This window comes from Pseudophryne corroboree, chromosome 1, assembly GCF_028390025.1.
Source record: "Pseudophryne corroboree isolate aPseCor3 chromosome 1, aPseCor3.hap2, whole genome shotgun sequence".
NCBI lineage: Eukaryota > Metazoa > Chordata > Amphibia > Anura > Myobatrachidae > Pseudophryne > Pseudophryne corroboree.
Window position 1 is genome coordinate 705828806 of NC_086444.1, and position 12313 is coordinate 705841118.

The window sequence follows — 12313 nt, forward strand, 5'->3', positions numbered from 1 at the left end:
ATATAGCGCTCTGGTGTGTGCTGGCAAACTCTCCCTCTGTCTCCCCAAAGGGCTAGTGGGGTCCTGTCCTCTATCAGAGCATTCCCTGTGTGTGTGCTGTATGTCGGTATTTTTGTGTCGACATGTATGAGGAGAAAAATGATGTGGAGACGGAGCAGATTGCCTGTAATAGTGATGTCACCCCCTAGGGGGTCGACACCTGAGTGGATGAACTGTTGGAAGGAATTACGTGACAGTGTCAGCTCTGTATAAAAGACAGTGGTTGACATGAGACAGCCGGCTACTCAGCTTGTGCCTGTCCAGACGTCTCATAGGCCGTCAGGGGCTCTAAAGCGCCCGTTACCTCAGATGGCAGATATAGACGCCGACACGGATACTGACTCCAGTGTCGACGGTGAAGAGACGAATGTGACTTCCAGTAGGGCCACACGTTACATGATTGAGGCAATGAAAAATGTTTTACACATTTCTGATAATACGAGTACCACCAAAAAAGGGGTATTATGTTCGGTGAGGAAAAACTACCTGTAGTTTTCCTGAATCTGAGAAATTAAATGAGGTGTGTGATGATGCGTGGGTTTCCCCCGATAACAACTGATAATTTCTAAAATGTTATTGGCATTATATCCTTTCCCGCCAGAGGTTAGGGTGCATTGGGAAACACCCCCTAGGGTGGATAAAGCGTTCACACGCTTGTAAGGGCTTTACCTTCGCCTGAGATGGCCGCCCTTAAGGATCCTGCTGATAGAAAGCAGGAGGGTATCCTAAAAGGTATTTACACACATACTGGTGTTATACTGCGACCAGCAATCGCCTCAGCCTGGATGTGCAGTGCTGGGTTGGCGTGGTCGGATTCCCTGACTGAAAATATTGATACCCTAGATAGGGACAGTATATTTTTGCCTATAGAGCATTTAAAAGATGCATTTCTATATATGCGTGATGCACAGCGGAATATTTGCCGACTGGCATCAAGTCTAAGCGCGTTGTCCATTTCTACCAGTAGAGGGTTATGGACACGTCAGTGGTCAGGTGATGCGTATTCCAAACGGCATTTGGAAGTATTGCTTTATTAAGGGGAGGAGTTATTTGGGGTCGGTCTTTCAGACCTGGTGGCCACGGCAACAGCTGGGAATTCCACGTTTGTACCCCAGGTCGCCTCTCAACATGAGAAGACGCCGTATTATCAGGCGCAGTCTTTTCGTGGACAAGCGGGCAAAAGGTTCCTCATTTCTGCCCCGTGACAGAGGGAGAGGAAAAAGGCTGCAAAAATCAGCCAGTTCCCAGGAACAGAAACCCTCTCCCGCCTCTGCCAAGCCCTCAGTATACGCTGGGGCTTTACAAGCAGAATCAGGCACGGTGGGGGGCCCGTCTCAATGAATTTCAGCGCGCAGTGGGCTCACTCGCAAGTAGACCCCTGGATCCTTCAGGTGATATCTCAGGGGTACAAATTAGAATTCGAGACGTCTCCCCCTCGCCGTTTCCTAAAGTCGGCTTTACCGATGTCTCCTTCTGACAGGGAGACAGTTTTGGAAGCCATTCACAAGCTGTATTCCCAGCAGGTGATAATCAAGATACCCCTCCTGCAACAGGGAACGGGGTATTATTCCACACTGTTGTGGTACCGAAGCCGGACGGCTCGGTGAGACCGATTCTAAATCTAAAATCTTTGAACACTTACATACAGAGGTTCAAATTCAAGATTGAGTCACTCAGAGCAGTGATTGCGAACCTGGAAGAAGGGGACTACATGATGTCTCGGGACATCAAGGATGCTTACCTTCATGTCAAAATTTACCCTTCTCACCAAGGGTACCTCAGGTTTATGGTACAGAACTGTCACTATCAGTTCAGACGCTGCCGTATGGATGGTCCACGGCACCCCGGGTCTTTACCAAGGTAATGGCCGAAATGATATTCCTTCGAAGGAAGTGAATTTTAGTTATCCCTTACTTGGACAATTCCCTGATAAGGGTAAGATCCAGGGAACAGTTGGAGGTCGGTGTAGCACTATCTCAGGTAGTGTTGCGGCAGCACGATTGGATTCTCAATATTCCAAAATCGCACCTGGTTCCGACGACGTGTCTTCTGTTCCTAGGGATGATCCTGGACACAGTCCAGAAAAAGGTGTTTCTCCCGGAGGAGAAAGCCAGGGAGTTATCCGAGCTAGTCAGGAACCTCCTAAAACCGAGCCAAGTCTCAGTGCATCAATGCACAAGGGTTCTGGGTAAAATGGTGGCTTCCTACGAAGCAATCCCATTCGGCAGATTCCACGCAAGAACTTTCCAGTGGGACCTGCTGGACAAATGGTCCGGGTCGCATCTTCAGATGCATCAGCGGATAACCCTGTCACCAAGGACAAGGGTGTCCCTCCTGTGGTGGTTGCAGAGTGCTCATCTTCTAGAGGGCCGCAGATTAGGCATTCAGGACTGGGTCCTGGTGACCACGGATGCCAGCCTGCGAGGCTGGGGAGCAGTCACACAGGGAAGGAATATCCAGGGCTTATGGTCAAGCCTGGAGACATCACTTCACATAAATATCCTGAAGCTAAGGGACATTTACAATGCTCTAAGCTTAGCAAGACCTCTGCTTCAAGGTCAGCCGGTGTTGATCCAGTCGGACAACATCACGGCAGTCACCCACGTAAACAGACAGGGTGGCACAAGAAGCAGGAGGGCAATGACAGAAGCTGCAAGGATTTTTCGCTGGGCGGAAAATCATGTGATAGCACTGTCAGCAGTATTCATTCCGGGAGTGGACAACTGGGAAGCAGACTTCCTCAGCACGACCTCCACCCGGGAGAGTGTGGACTTCACCCAGAAGTCTTCCACATGATTAAAAACTCGACAGGTATTGCGCCAGGTCCAGGGACCCTCAGGCAATAAGCTGTAGACGCTCTGGTAACATCGTGGGTGTACCAGTCAGGGTATGTGTTCCCTCCTCTGCCTCTCATACCCAAGGTACTGAGATTGATAAGATGGAGAGGAGTAAGCACTATATTCGTGGTTCCGGATTGGCCAAGAAGGACTTGGTAACCGGAACTTCAAGAGATGCTCACGGAGGATCCGTGGCCTCTACCTCTAAGAAGGGACCTGCTCCAGCAAGGACCCTGTCTGTTCCAAGACTTACCGCGGCTGCGTTTGACGGCATGGCGGTTGAACGCCGGATCCTGAAGGAAAAAAGGCATTCCGGATGAAGTCATCCCTATCCTGATCAAAGCCAGGAAGGATGTAACCCAAAAACATTATCACCGCAATTGGCGAAAATATGTTGCGTGGTGCGAGGCCAGTAAGGCCCGACGGAGGAAATTCAACTGGGTCGATTCCTACATTTCCTGCAAACAGGAGTGTCTATGGGCCTGAAATTGGGGTCCATTAAGGTTCAAATTTCGGCCCTGTCAATTTTCTTCCAAAAAGAACTAGCTTCAGTCCCTGAAGTTCAGACGTTTGTAAAAGGGGTACTGCATATACAGCCTCCTTTTGTGCCTCCAGTGGCACTTTGGGATCTCAATGTAGTTTTGGGTTCCAAAAGTCACATTGGTTTGAACCACTTAAATCTGTGGAGTTAAAATATCTCACATGAAAAGTGGTCATGCTGTTGGCCCTGGCCGGGGCCAGGCGCGTGTCAGAATTGGCGGCTTTATCCTGAAAAAGCCCTTATCTGATTTTCCATTCGGACAGGGTGGAATTGAGGACTCGTCCTCAGTTTCTCCCCAAGGTGGTTTCAGCGTTTCACCTGAACCAACCTATTTGTGGTGCCTGCGGCTACTAGGGACTTGGAGGCCTCCAAGTTGCTAGACGTTGTCAGTGCCCTGAAAATATATGTTTCCAGGACGGCTGGAGTCAGGAAATCTGACTCGCTGTTTATCCTGTATGCACCCAACAAGCTGGGTGCTCCTGCTTCTAAGCAGACTATTGCTCGTTGGATTTGTAGTACAATTCAGCTTGCACATTCTGTGGCAGGCCTGCCACAGCCAAAAATCTGTAAATGCCCATTCCACAAGGAAGGTGGGCTCATCTGGGGGCGGCTGCCCGAGGGGTCTCGGCTTTACAACTTTGCCGAGCAGCTACTTGGTCAGGAGCAAATACGTTTGTAAAATTCTACAAAATTGATATCCTGGCTGAGGAGGACCTGGAGTTCTCTCATTTGGTGCTGCAGAGTCATCCGCACTCTCCCGCCCGTTTGGGAGCTTTGGTATAATCCCCATGGTCCTTACGGAGTCCCCAGCATCCACTTAGGACGTTAGAGAAAATAAGAATTTACTTACCGATAATTCTATTTCTCATAGTCCGTAGTGGATGCTGGGCGCCCATCCCAAGTGCGGATTGTCTGCAATACTTGTACATAGTTATTGTTACAAAAATCGGGTTATTATTGTTGTGAGCCATCTTTCAGAGGCTCCTCTGTTATCATGCTGTTAACTGGGTTCAGATCACAGGTTATACGGTGTGATTGGTGTGGCTGGTATGAGTCTTACCCGGGATTCAAAATCCTTCCTTATTGTGTACGCTCGTCCGGGCACAGTATCCTAACTGAGGCTTGGAGGAGGGTCATAGGGGGAGGAGCCAGTGCACACCAGATAGTCCTAAAGCTTTCTTTAGATGTGCCCAGTCTCCTGCGGAGCCGCTAATCCCCATGGTCCTTACGGAGTCCCCAGCATCCACTACGGACTATGAGAAATAGAATTATCGGTAAGTAAATTCTTATTTTTATCATTCTCTGTGGATTAATGCTTTTTTGGGAAACACAACTAAACCTTTATACGTTCATTAGATTTCAATCGTAGGTACTCAGTCACTTATGTAGATTAATATGGCTCTTGAAATTATGATGCTTTGCAACAACGAGAGAGACTATAATTTTTAATCCATATTATTCTTATAATGCCAAAAGGGTTAATAATTGATAATGGTTGTTATTGATGAGAGAAATACATCAGGGCTGAGATGTAAGAAGGGTCTACACTTGTTCTGGGCTTGGAAAATTATCTGCTTTTGTTTCCATCTTCTATTTATGAAGCATCTCTCCAAACATGTTCCACCACTTTTTTTCAGTATGAAGAACGTGTCCTTAAAAAAATACGTCGCAAGATCCGGAACAAACAATCAGCTCAAGAAAGTCGAAAAAAGAAGAAAGAATACATGGATGGACTGGAGACCAGGTATATACAAATATATATGCACCTTGGGATTCATATTGGTTTTATGTTGAATGTATGTACTGTATTTTTGCTTAAGCATGCAACACTTTTGCATGCAATTCAGAAGTACGGACCAGTTTTAATTTATTTAGTTGAGGTACAGCGTGTCTGCGTATATTAATGATTTGTCACTGGAATTGTTTTTTGCTTCCTCTTTTTCGGTATGTCAGAGGTCATTTTTAAAATTGTTATTTTTAACTTTAGACATTACTGTTATGCAAACTAAGCTGTAAAATTTAGCAAACATGACATGATGGGTTCTGCAGTGCTCTAAGGTCCACTAACAACATATAAAATATGGTCTCGGAAATATATTTTTATTTATCTAACAGCATCCCCCCCAACTGAAACCATACATTAAGTTCTCTAGCACTGATGTAAATACTGTTGAAATGAGTCCTTGGAATAAGTGTTGATTTGTTATAAAAACTTTGGTGACGAATCAAATCCTTATAGAATGAGCTATACATATAGTAATGTCCACCCAGTATAAAGTGAATGATAGTTATTGGCACAATTCAATTTTGATTTTAGGGATAAACCACTCCAGAGACCTCATATGAATATTCAAGTACAAAAATTTGTCATAGAAAATATTCTCAGTTACATTAAAATCAATGTATTGAACTTCATAGTATCATATAAAATAAAAAGGCTTTAAAAAATCAGTTCAAAATAGATTTTTAAAAAAATATATAATAAAAACAAAATAAAAGCATACAATAAAATTCATTTCTCACATAAAACTCGCTGATGTGTTTTTTAGATGGTTATCCGCTTCGGCAAGCAGCAGAGAGTGAAACACTGTGGGCTCACTGTGTGAAGAGTTGGATAGCCATCTGAGAAATGCAGAGCAGTGAATTCTAAGGGGGAGATGTACAAAACCTTGGAGAGTGTTAGAATGGAGAGAGATAAACTACCAAACAATCTGCTCCTGTCACAGCTGGCAATATGGCAGTTAGGAGCTGATTCGCCGGTACTTAATCTCTCTCCACATTATTACTTTAGTACATCTCCCCTTAAGTGAGAAATTTATTTAATTTTAAGCTTAATCAATTAAACCCTTCACATATCGCCCCATATGGGGGCTTCCAGGCTAAATCACCAGGTCATACTGAATGTGACTGCATCAACATATTTTTTATTAGCCTCTGGACCAGATTAAGTTACCAAGAATAAACCTAACAGTTAAGCTGGGTACACTTTAGACCAGCAAATGATGAAATGTCGTCACTAATTTCCCTTGATCTCTCGGACAAACAATATAGTGTGTACACACTCTGCAATTCTGCGCAAGATATCGTCAGTGGCCACATACAGGAGTATGCTGTCGTTGACAATATATTCAGATTTTGATGGCTGTAGGTCCGACCAGAAGACGTCGCTGACGACTGCAGGGGTGCGCAAATAGTGCATACACACTGGATGATTTGTCGTTCTGATCTGTCGGAGTCGGGCAAATCGTTCAAAATATCGTCTAGTGTGTACCCACCTTAAGAGACTGGACCCGTGAGAGGTAGAAATAGTGTTGCTCTGGTGCATTCCCACCAGGAGGATGCAGCTAGGTCTATGACATGACTGGCTTTAGAATTTGAATTATATTATCAATGTTAGTGCAAGTTATATTCATTTTAACCTATTCTTACACATAGCAAATATTTGTAAATATTTTAGAGATGAGCGGGTTCGGTTTCTCTGAATCCGAACCCGCCAGAACTTCATGTTTTTTTTCACGGGTCCGAGCGACTCGGATCTTCCCGCCTTGCTCGGTTAACCCGAGCGCGCCCGAACGTCATCATGACGCTGTCGGATTCTCGCGAGGCTCGGATTCTATCGCGAGACTCGGATTCTATATAAGGAGCCGCGCGTCGCCGCCATTTTCACACGTGCATTGAGATTGATAGGGAGAGGACGTGGCTGGCGTCCTCTCCGTTTAGACACTTGATTTACTAATTTTGGGGAGCATTAGGAGTACTCAGTAGTGTACAGTGCAGAGTTTTGCTGATAGTGACCAGTGACTGACCACCACTTTTATTTATAATCCGTTCTCTGCCTGAAAAAAGCGATACACAGCACACAGTGACTCAGTCACATACCATATCTGTGTGCACTGCTCAGGCTCAGGCCAGTGTGCTGCATCATCTATTATCTATATATAATATTATATATCTGTCTGACTGCTCAGCTCACACAGCTTATAATTGTGGGGGAGACTGGGGAGCACTACTGCAGTGCCAGTTATAGGTTATAGCAGGAGCCAGGAGTACATAATATATTATATAGTGAGTGACCACCAGACACACAGTGCAGTTTATTTAATATATCCGTTCTCTGCCTGAAAAAAGCGATACACACAGTGACTCAGTCAGTCACATACCATATCTGTGTGCACTGCTCAGGCTCAGGCCAGTGTGCTGCATCATCTATATATATTATATATCTGTCTGACTGCTCAGCTCACACAGCTTATAATTGTGGGGGAGACTGGGGAGCACTACTGCAGTGCCAGTTATAGGTTATAGCAGGAGCCAGGAGTACATAATATTATATTAAAATTAAACAGTGCACACTTTTGCTGCAGGAGTGCCACTGCCAGTGTGACTAGTGACCAGTGACCTGACCACCAGTATATATAATATTAGTAGTATACTATCTCTTTATCAACCAGTCTATATTAGCAGCAGACACAGTACAGTGCGGTAGTTCACGGCTGTGGCTACCTCTGTGTCGGCACTCGGCAGCCCGTCCATAATTGTATATACCACCTAACCGTGGTTTTTTTTTCTTTCTTTATACATACATACTAGTTACGAGTATACTATCTCTTTATCAACCAGTCTATATATTAGCAGCAGACACAGTACAGTGCGGTAGTTCACGGCTGTGGCTACCTCTGTGTCGGCACTCGGCAGCCCGTCCATAATTGTATATACCACCTAACCGTGGTTTTTTTTTCTTTCTTTATACATACATACTAGTTACGAGTATACTATCTCTTTATCAACCAGTCTATATATTAGCAGCAGACACAGTACAGTGCGGTAGTTCACGGCTGTGGCTACCTCTGTGTCGGCACTCGGCAGCCCGTCCATAATTGTATATACCACCTAACCGTGTTTTTTTTTTCTTTCTTTATACATACATACTAGTTACGAGTATACTATCTCTTTATCAACCAGTCTATATATTAGCAGCAGACACAGTACAGTGCGGTAGTTCACGGCTGTGGCTACCTCTGTGTCGGCACTCGGCAGCCCGTCCATAATTGTATATACCACCTAACCGTGGTTTTTTTTTCTTTCTTTATACATACATACTAGTTACGAGTATACTATCTCTTTATCAACCAGTCTATATATTAGCAGCAGACACAGTACAGTGCGGTAGTTCACGGCTGTGGCTACCTCTGTGTCGGCACTCGGCAGCCCGTCCATAATTGTATATACCACCTAACCGTGGTTTTTTTTTCTTTCTTTATACATACATACTAGTTACGAGTATACTATCTCTTTATCAACCAGTCTATATATTAGCAGCAGACACAGTACAGTGCGGTAGTTCACGGCTGTGGCTACCTCTGTGTCGGCACTCGGCAGCCCGTCCATAATTGTATATACCACCTAACCGTGGTTTTTTTTTCTTTCTTTATACATACATACTAGTTACGAGTATACTATCTCTTTATCAACCAGTCTATATATTAGCAGCAGACACAGTACAGTGCGGTAGTTCACGGCTGTGGCTACCTCTGTGTCGGCACTCGGCAGCCCGTCCATAATTGTATATACCACCTAACCGTGGTTTTTTTTTCTTTCTTTATACATACATACTAGTTACGAGTATACTATCTCTTTATCAACCAGTCTATATATTAGCAGCAGACACAGTACAGTGCGGTAGTTCACGGCTGTGGCTACCTCTGTGTCGGCACTCGGCAGCCCGTCCATAATTGTATATACCACCTAACCGTGGTTTTTTTTTCTTTCTTTATACATACATACTAGTTACGAGTATACTATCTCTTTATCAACCAGTCTATATATTAGCAGCAGACACAGTACAGTGCGGTAGTTCACGGCTGTGGCTACCTCTGTGTCGGCACTCGGCAGCCCGTCCATAATTGTATATACCACCTAACCGTGGTTTTTTTTTCTTTCTTTATACATACATACTAGTTACGAGTATACTATCTCTTTATCAACCAGTCTATATATTAGCAGCAGACACAGTACAGTGCGGTAGTTCACGGCTGTGGCTACCTCTGTGTCGGCACTCGGCAGCCCGTCCATAATTGTATATACCAGTGACCTAACCGTGGTTTTTTTTTTCTTTCTTTATACATACATACTAGTTACGAGTATACTATCTCTTTATCAACCAGTCTGTATATTAGCAGCAGACACAGTACAGTGCGGTAGTTCACGGCTGTGGCTACCTCTGTGTCGGCACTCGGCAGCCCGTCCATAATTGTATATACCACCTAACCGTGGTTTTTTTTTCTTTCTTTATACATACATACTAGTTACGAGTATACTATCTCTTTATCAACCAGTCTATATATTAGCAGCAGACACAGTACAGTGCGGTAGTTCACGGCTGTGGCTACCTCTGTGTCGGCACTCGGCAGCCCGTCCATAATTGTATATACCACCTAACCGTGGTTTTTTTTTCTTTCTTTATACATACATACTAGTTACGAGTATACTATCTCTTTATCAACCAGTCTATATATTAGCAGCAGACACAGTACAGTGCGGTAGTTCACGGCTGTGGCTACCTCTGTGTCGGCACTCGGCAGCCCGTCCATAATTGTATACTAGTATCCAATCCATCCATCTCCATTGTTTACCTGAGGTGCCTTTTAGTTGTGCCTATTAAAATATGGAGAACAAAAATGTTGAGGTTCCAAAATTAGGGAAAGATCAAGATCCACTTCCACCTCGTGCTGAAGCTGCTGCCACTAGTCATGGCCGAGACGATGAAATGCCAGCAACGTCGTCTGCCAAGGCCGATGCCCAATGGCATAGTACAGAGCATGTCAAAACCAAAACACCAAATATCAGTAAAAAAAGGACTCCAAAACCTAAAATAAAATTGTCGGAGGAGAAGCGTAAACTTGCCAATATGCCATTTACCACACGGAGTGGCAAGGAACGGCTGAGGCCCTGGCCTATGTTCATGGCTAGTGGTTCAGCTTCACATGAGGATGGAAGCACTCAGCCTCTCGCTAGAAAACTGAAAAGACTCAAGCTGGCAAAAGCACCGCAAAGAACTGTGCGTTCTTTGAAATCCCAAATCCACAAGGAGAGTCCAATTGTGTCGGTTGCGATGCCTGACCTTCCCAACACTGGACGTGAAGAGCATGCGCCTTCCACCATTTGCACGCCCCCTGCAAGTGCTGGAAGGAGCACCCGCAGTCCAGTTCCTGATAGTCAGATTGAAGATGTCAGTGTTGAAGTACACCAGGATGAGGAGGATATGGGTGTTGCTGGCGCTGGGGAGGAAATTGACCAGGAGGATTCTGATGGTGAGGTGGTTTGTTTAAGTCAGGCACCCGGGGAGACACCTGTTGTCCGTGGGAGGAATATGGCCGTTGACATGCCAGGTGAAAATACCAAAAAAATCAGCTCTTCGGTGTGGAGGTATTTCACCAGAAATGCGGACAACAGGTGTCAAGCCGTGTGTTCCCTTTGTCAAGCTGTAATAAGTAGGGGTAAGGACGTTAACCACCTCGGAACATCCTCCCTTATACGTCACCTGCAGCGCATTCATAATAAGTCAGTGACAAGTTCAAAAACTTTGGGTGACAGCGGAAGCAGTCCACTGACCAGTAAATCCCTTCCTCTTGTAACCAAGCTCACGCAAACCACCCCACCAACTCCCTCAGTGTCAATTTCCTCCTTCCCCAGGAATGCCAATAGTCCTGCAGGCCATGTCACTGGCAAGTCTGACGAGTCCTCTCCTGCCTGGGATTCCTCCGATGCATCCTTGCGTGTAACGCCTACTGCTGCTGGCGCTGCTGTTGTTGCCGCTGGGAGTCGATGGTCATCCCAGAGGGGAAGTCGTAAGCCCACTTGTACTACTTCCAGTAAGCAATTGACTGTTCAACAGTCCTTTGCGAGGAAGATGAAATATCACAGCAGTCATCCTACTGCAAAGCGGATAACTGAGTCCTTGACAACTATGTTGGTGTTAGACGTGCGTCCGGTATCCGCCGTTAGTTCACAGGGAACTAGACAATTTATTGAGGCAGTGTGCCCCCGTTACCAAATACCATCTAGGTTCCACTTCTGTAGGCAGGCGATACCGAGAATGTACACGGACGTCAGAAAAAGACTCACCAGTGTCCTAAAAAATGCAGTTGTACCCAATGTCCACTTAACCACGGACATGTGGACAAGTGGAGCAGGGCAGGGTCAGGACTATATGACTGTGACAGCCCACTGGGTAGATGTATGGACTCCCGCCGCAAGAACAGCAGCGGCGGCACCAGTAGCAGCATCTCGCAAACGCCAACTCTTTCCTAGGCAGGCTACGCTTTGTATCACCGCTTTCCAGAATACGCACACAGCTGAAAACCTCTTACGGCAACTGAGGAAGATCATCGCGGAATGGCTTACCCCAATTGGACTCTCCTGTGGATTTGTGGCATCGGACAACGCCAGCAATATTGTGTGTGCATTAAATATGGGCAAATTCCAGCACGTCCCATGTTTTGCACATACCTTGAATTTGGTGGTGCAGAATTTTTTAAAAAACGACAGGGGCGTGCAAGAGATGCTGTCGGTGGCCAGAAAAATTGCGGGACACTTTCGGCGTACAGGCACCACGTACAGAAGACTGGAGCACCACCAAAAACTACTGAACCTGCCCTGCCATCATCTGAAGCAAGAAGTGGTAACGAGGTGGAATTCAACCCTCTATATGCTTCAGAGGTTGGAGGAGCAGCAAAAGGCCATTCAAGCCTATACAATTGAGCACGATATAGGAGATGGAATGCACCTGTCTCAAGCGCAGTGGAGAATGATTTCAACGTTGTGCAAGGTTCTGATGCCCTTTGAACTTGCCACACGTGAAGTCAGTTCAGACACTGCCAGCCTGAGTCAGGTCATT

At 45.5% G+C, this 12313-nt stretch overlaps 1 protein-coding gene across 5 annotated transcripts in view; it reads left to right on the plus strand.

Annotated features, from left to right (window-relative positions):
* Positions 1 to 12313, plus strand: part of CREB3L3 (cAMP responsive element binding protein 3 like 3) — a 330836-nt gene that overhangs the window by 296487 nt on the left and 22036 nt on the right. For all 5 annotated transcript variants that reach the window (XM_063914872.1, XM_063914871.1, XM_063914870.1 and 2 more), the window contains one exon: positions 5055 to 5161. In XM_063914872.1, coding sequence (XP_063770942.1) covers positions 5055 to 5161 — 107 coding nt within the window. The remainder of the gene's footprint in view (positions 1 to 5054; positions 5162 to 12313) is intronic.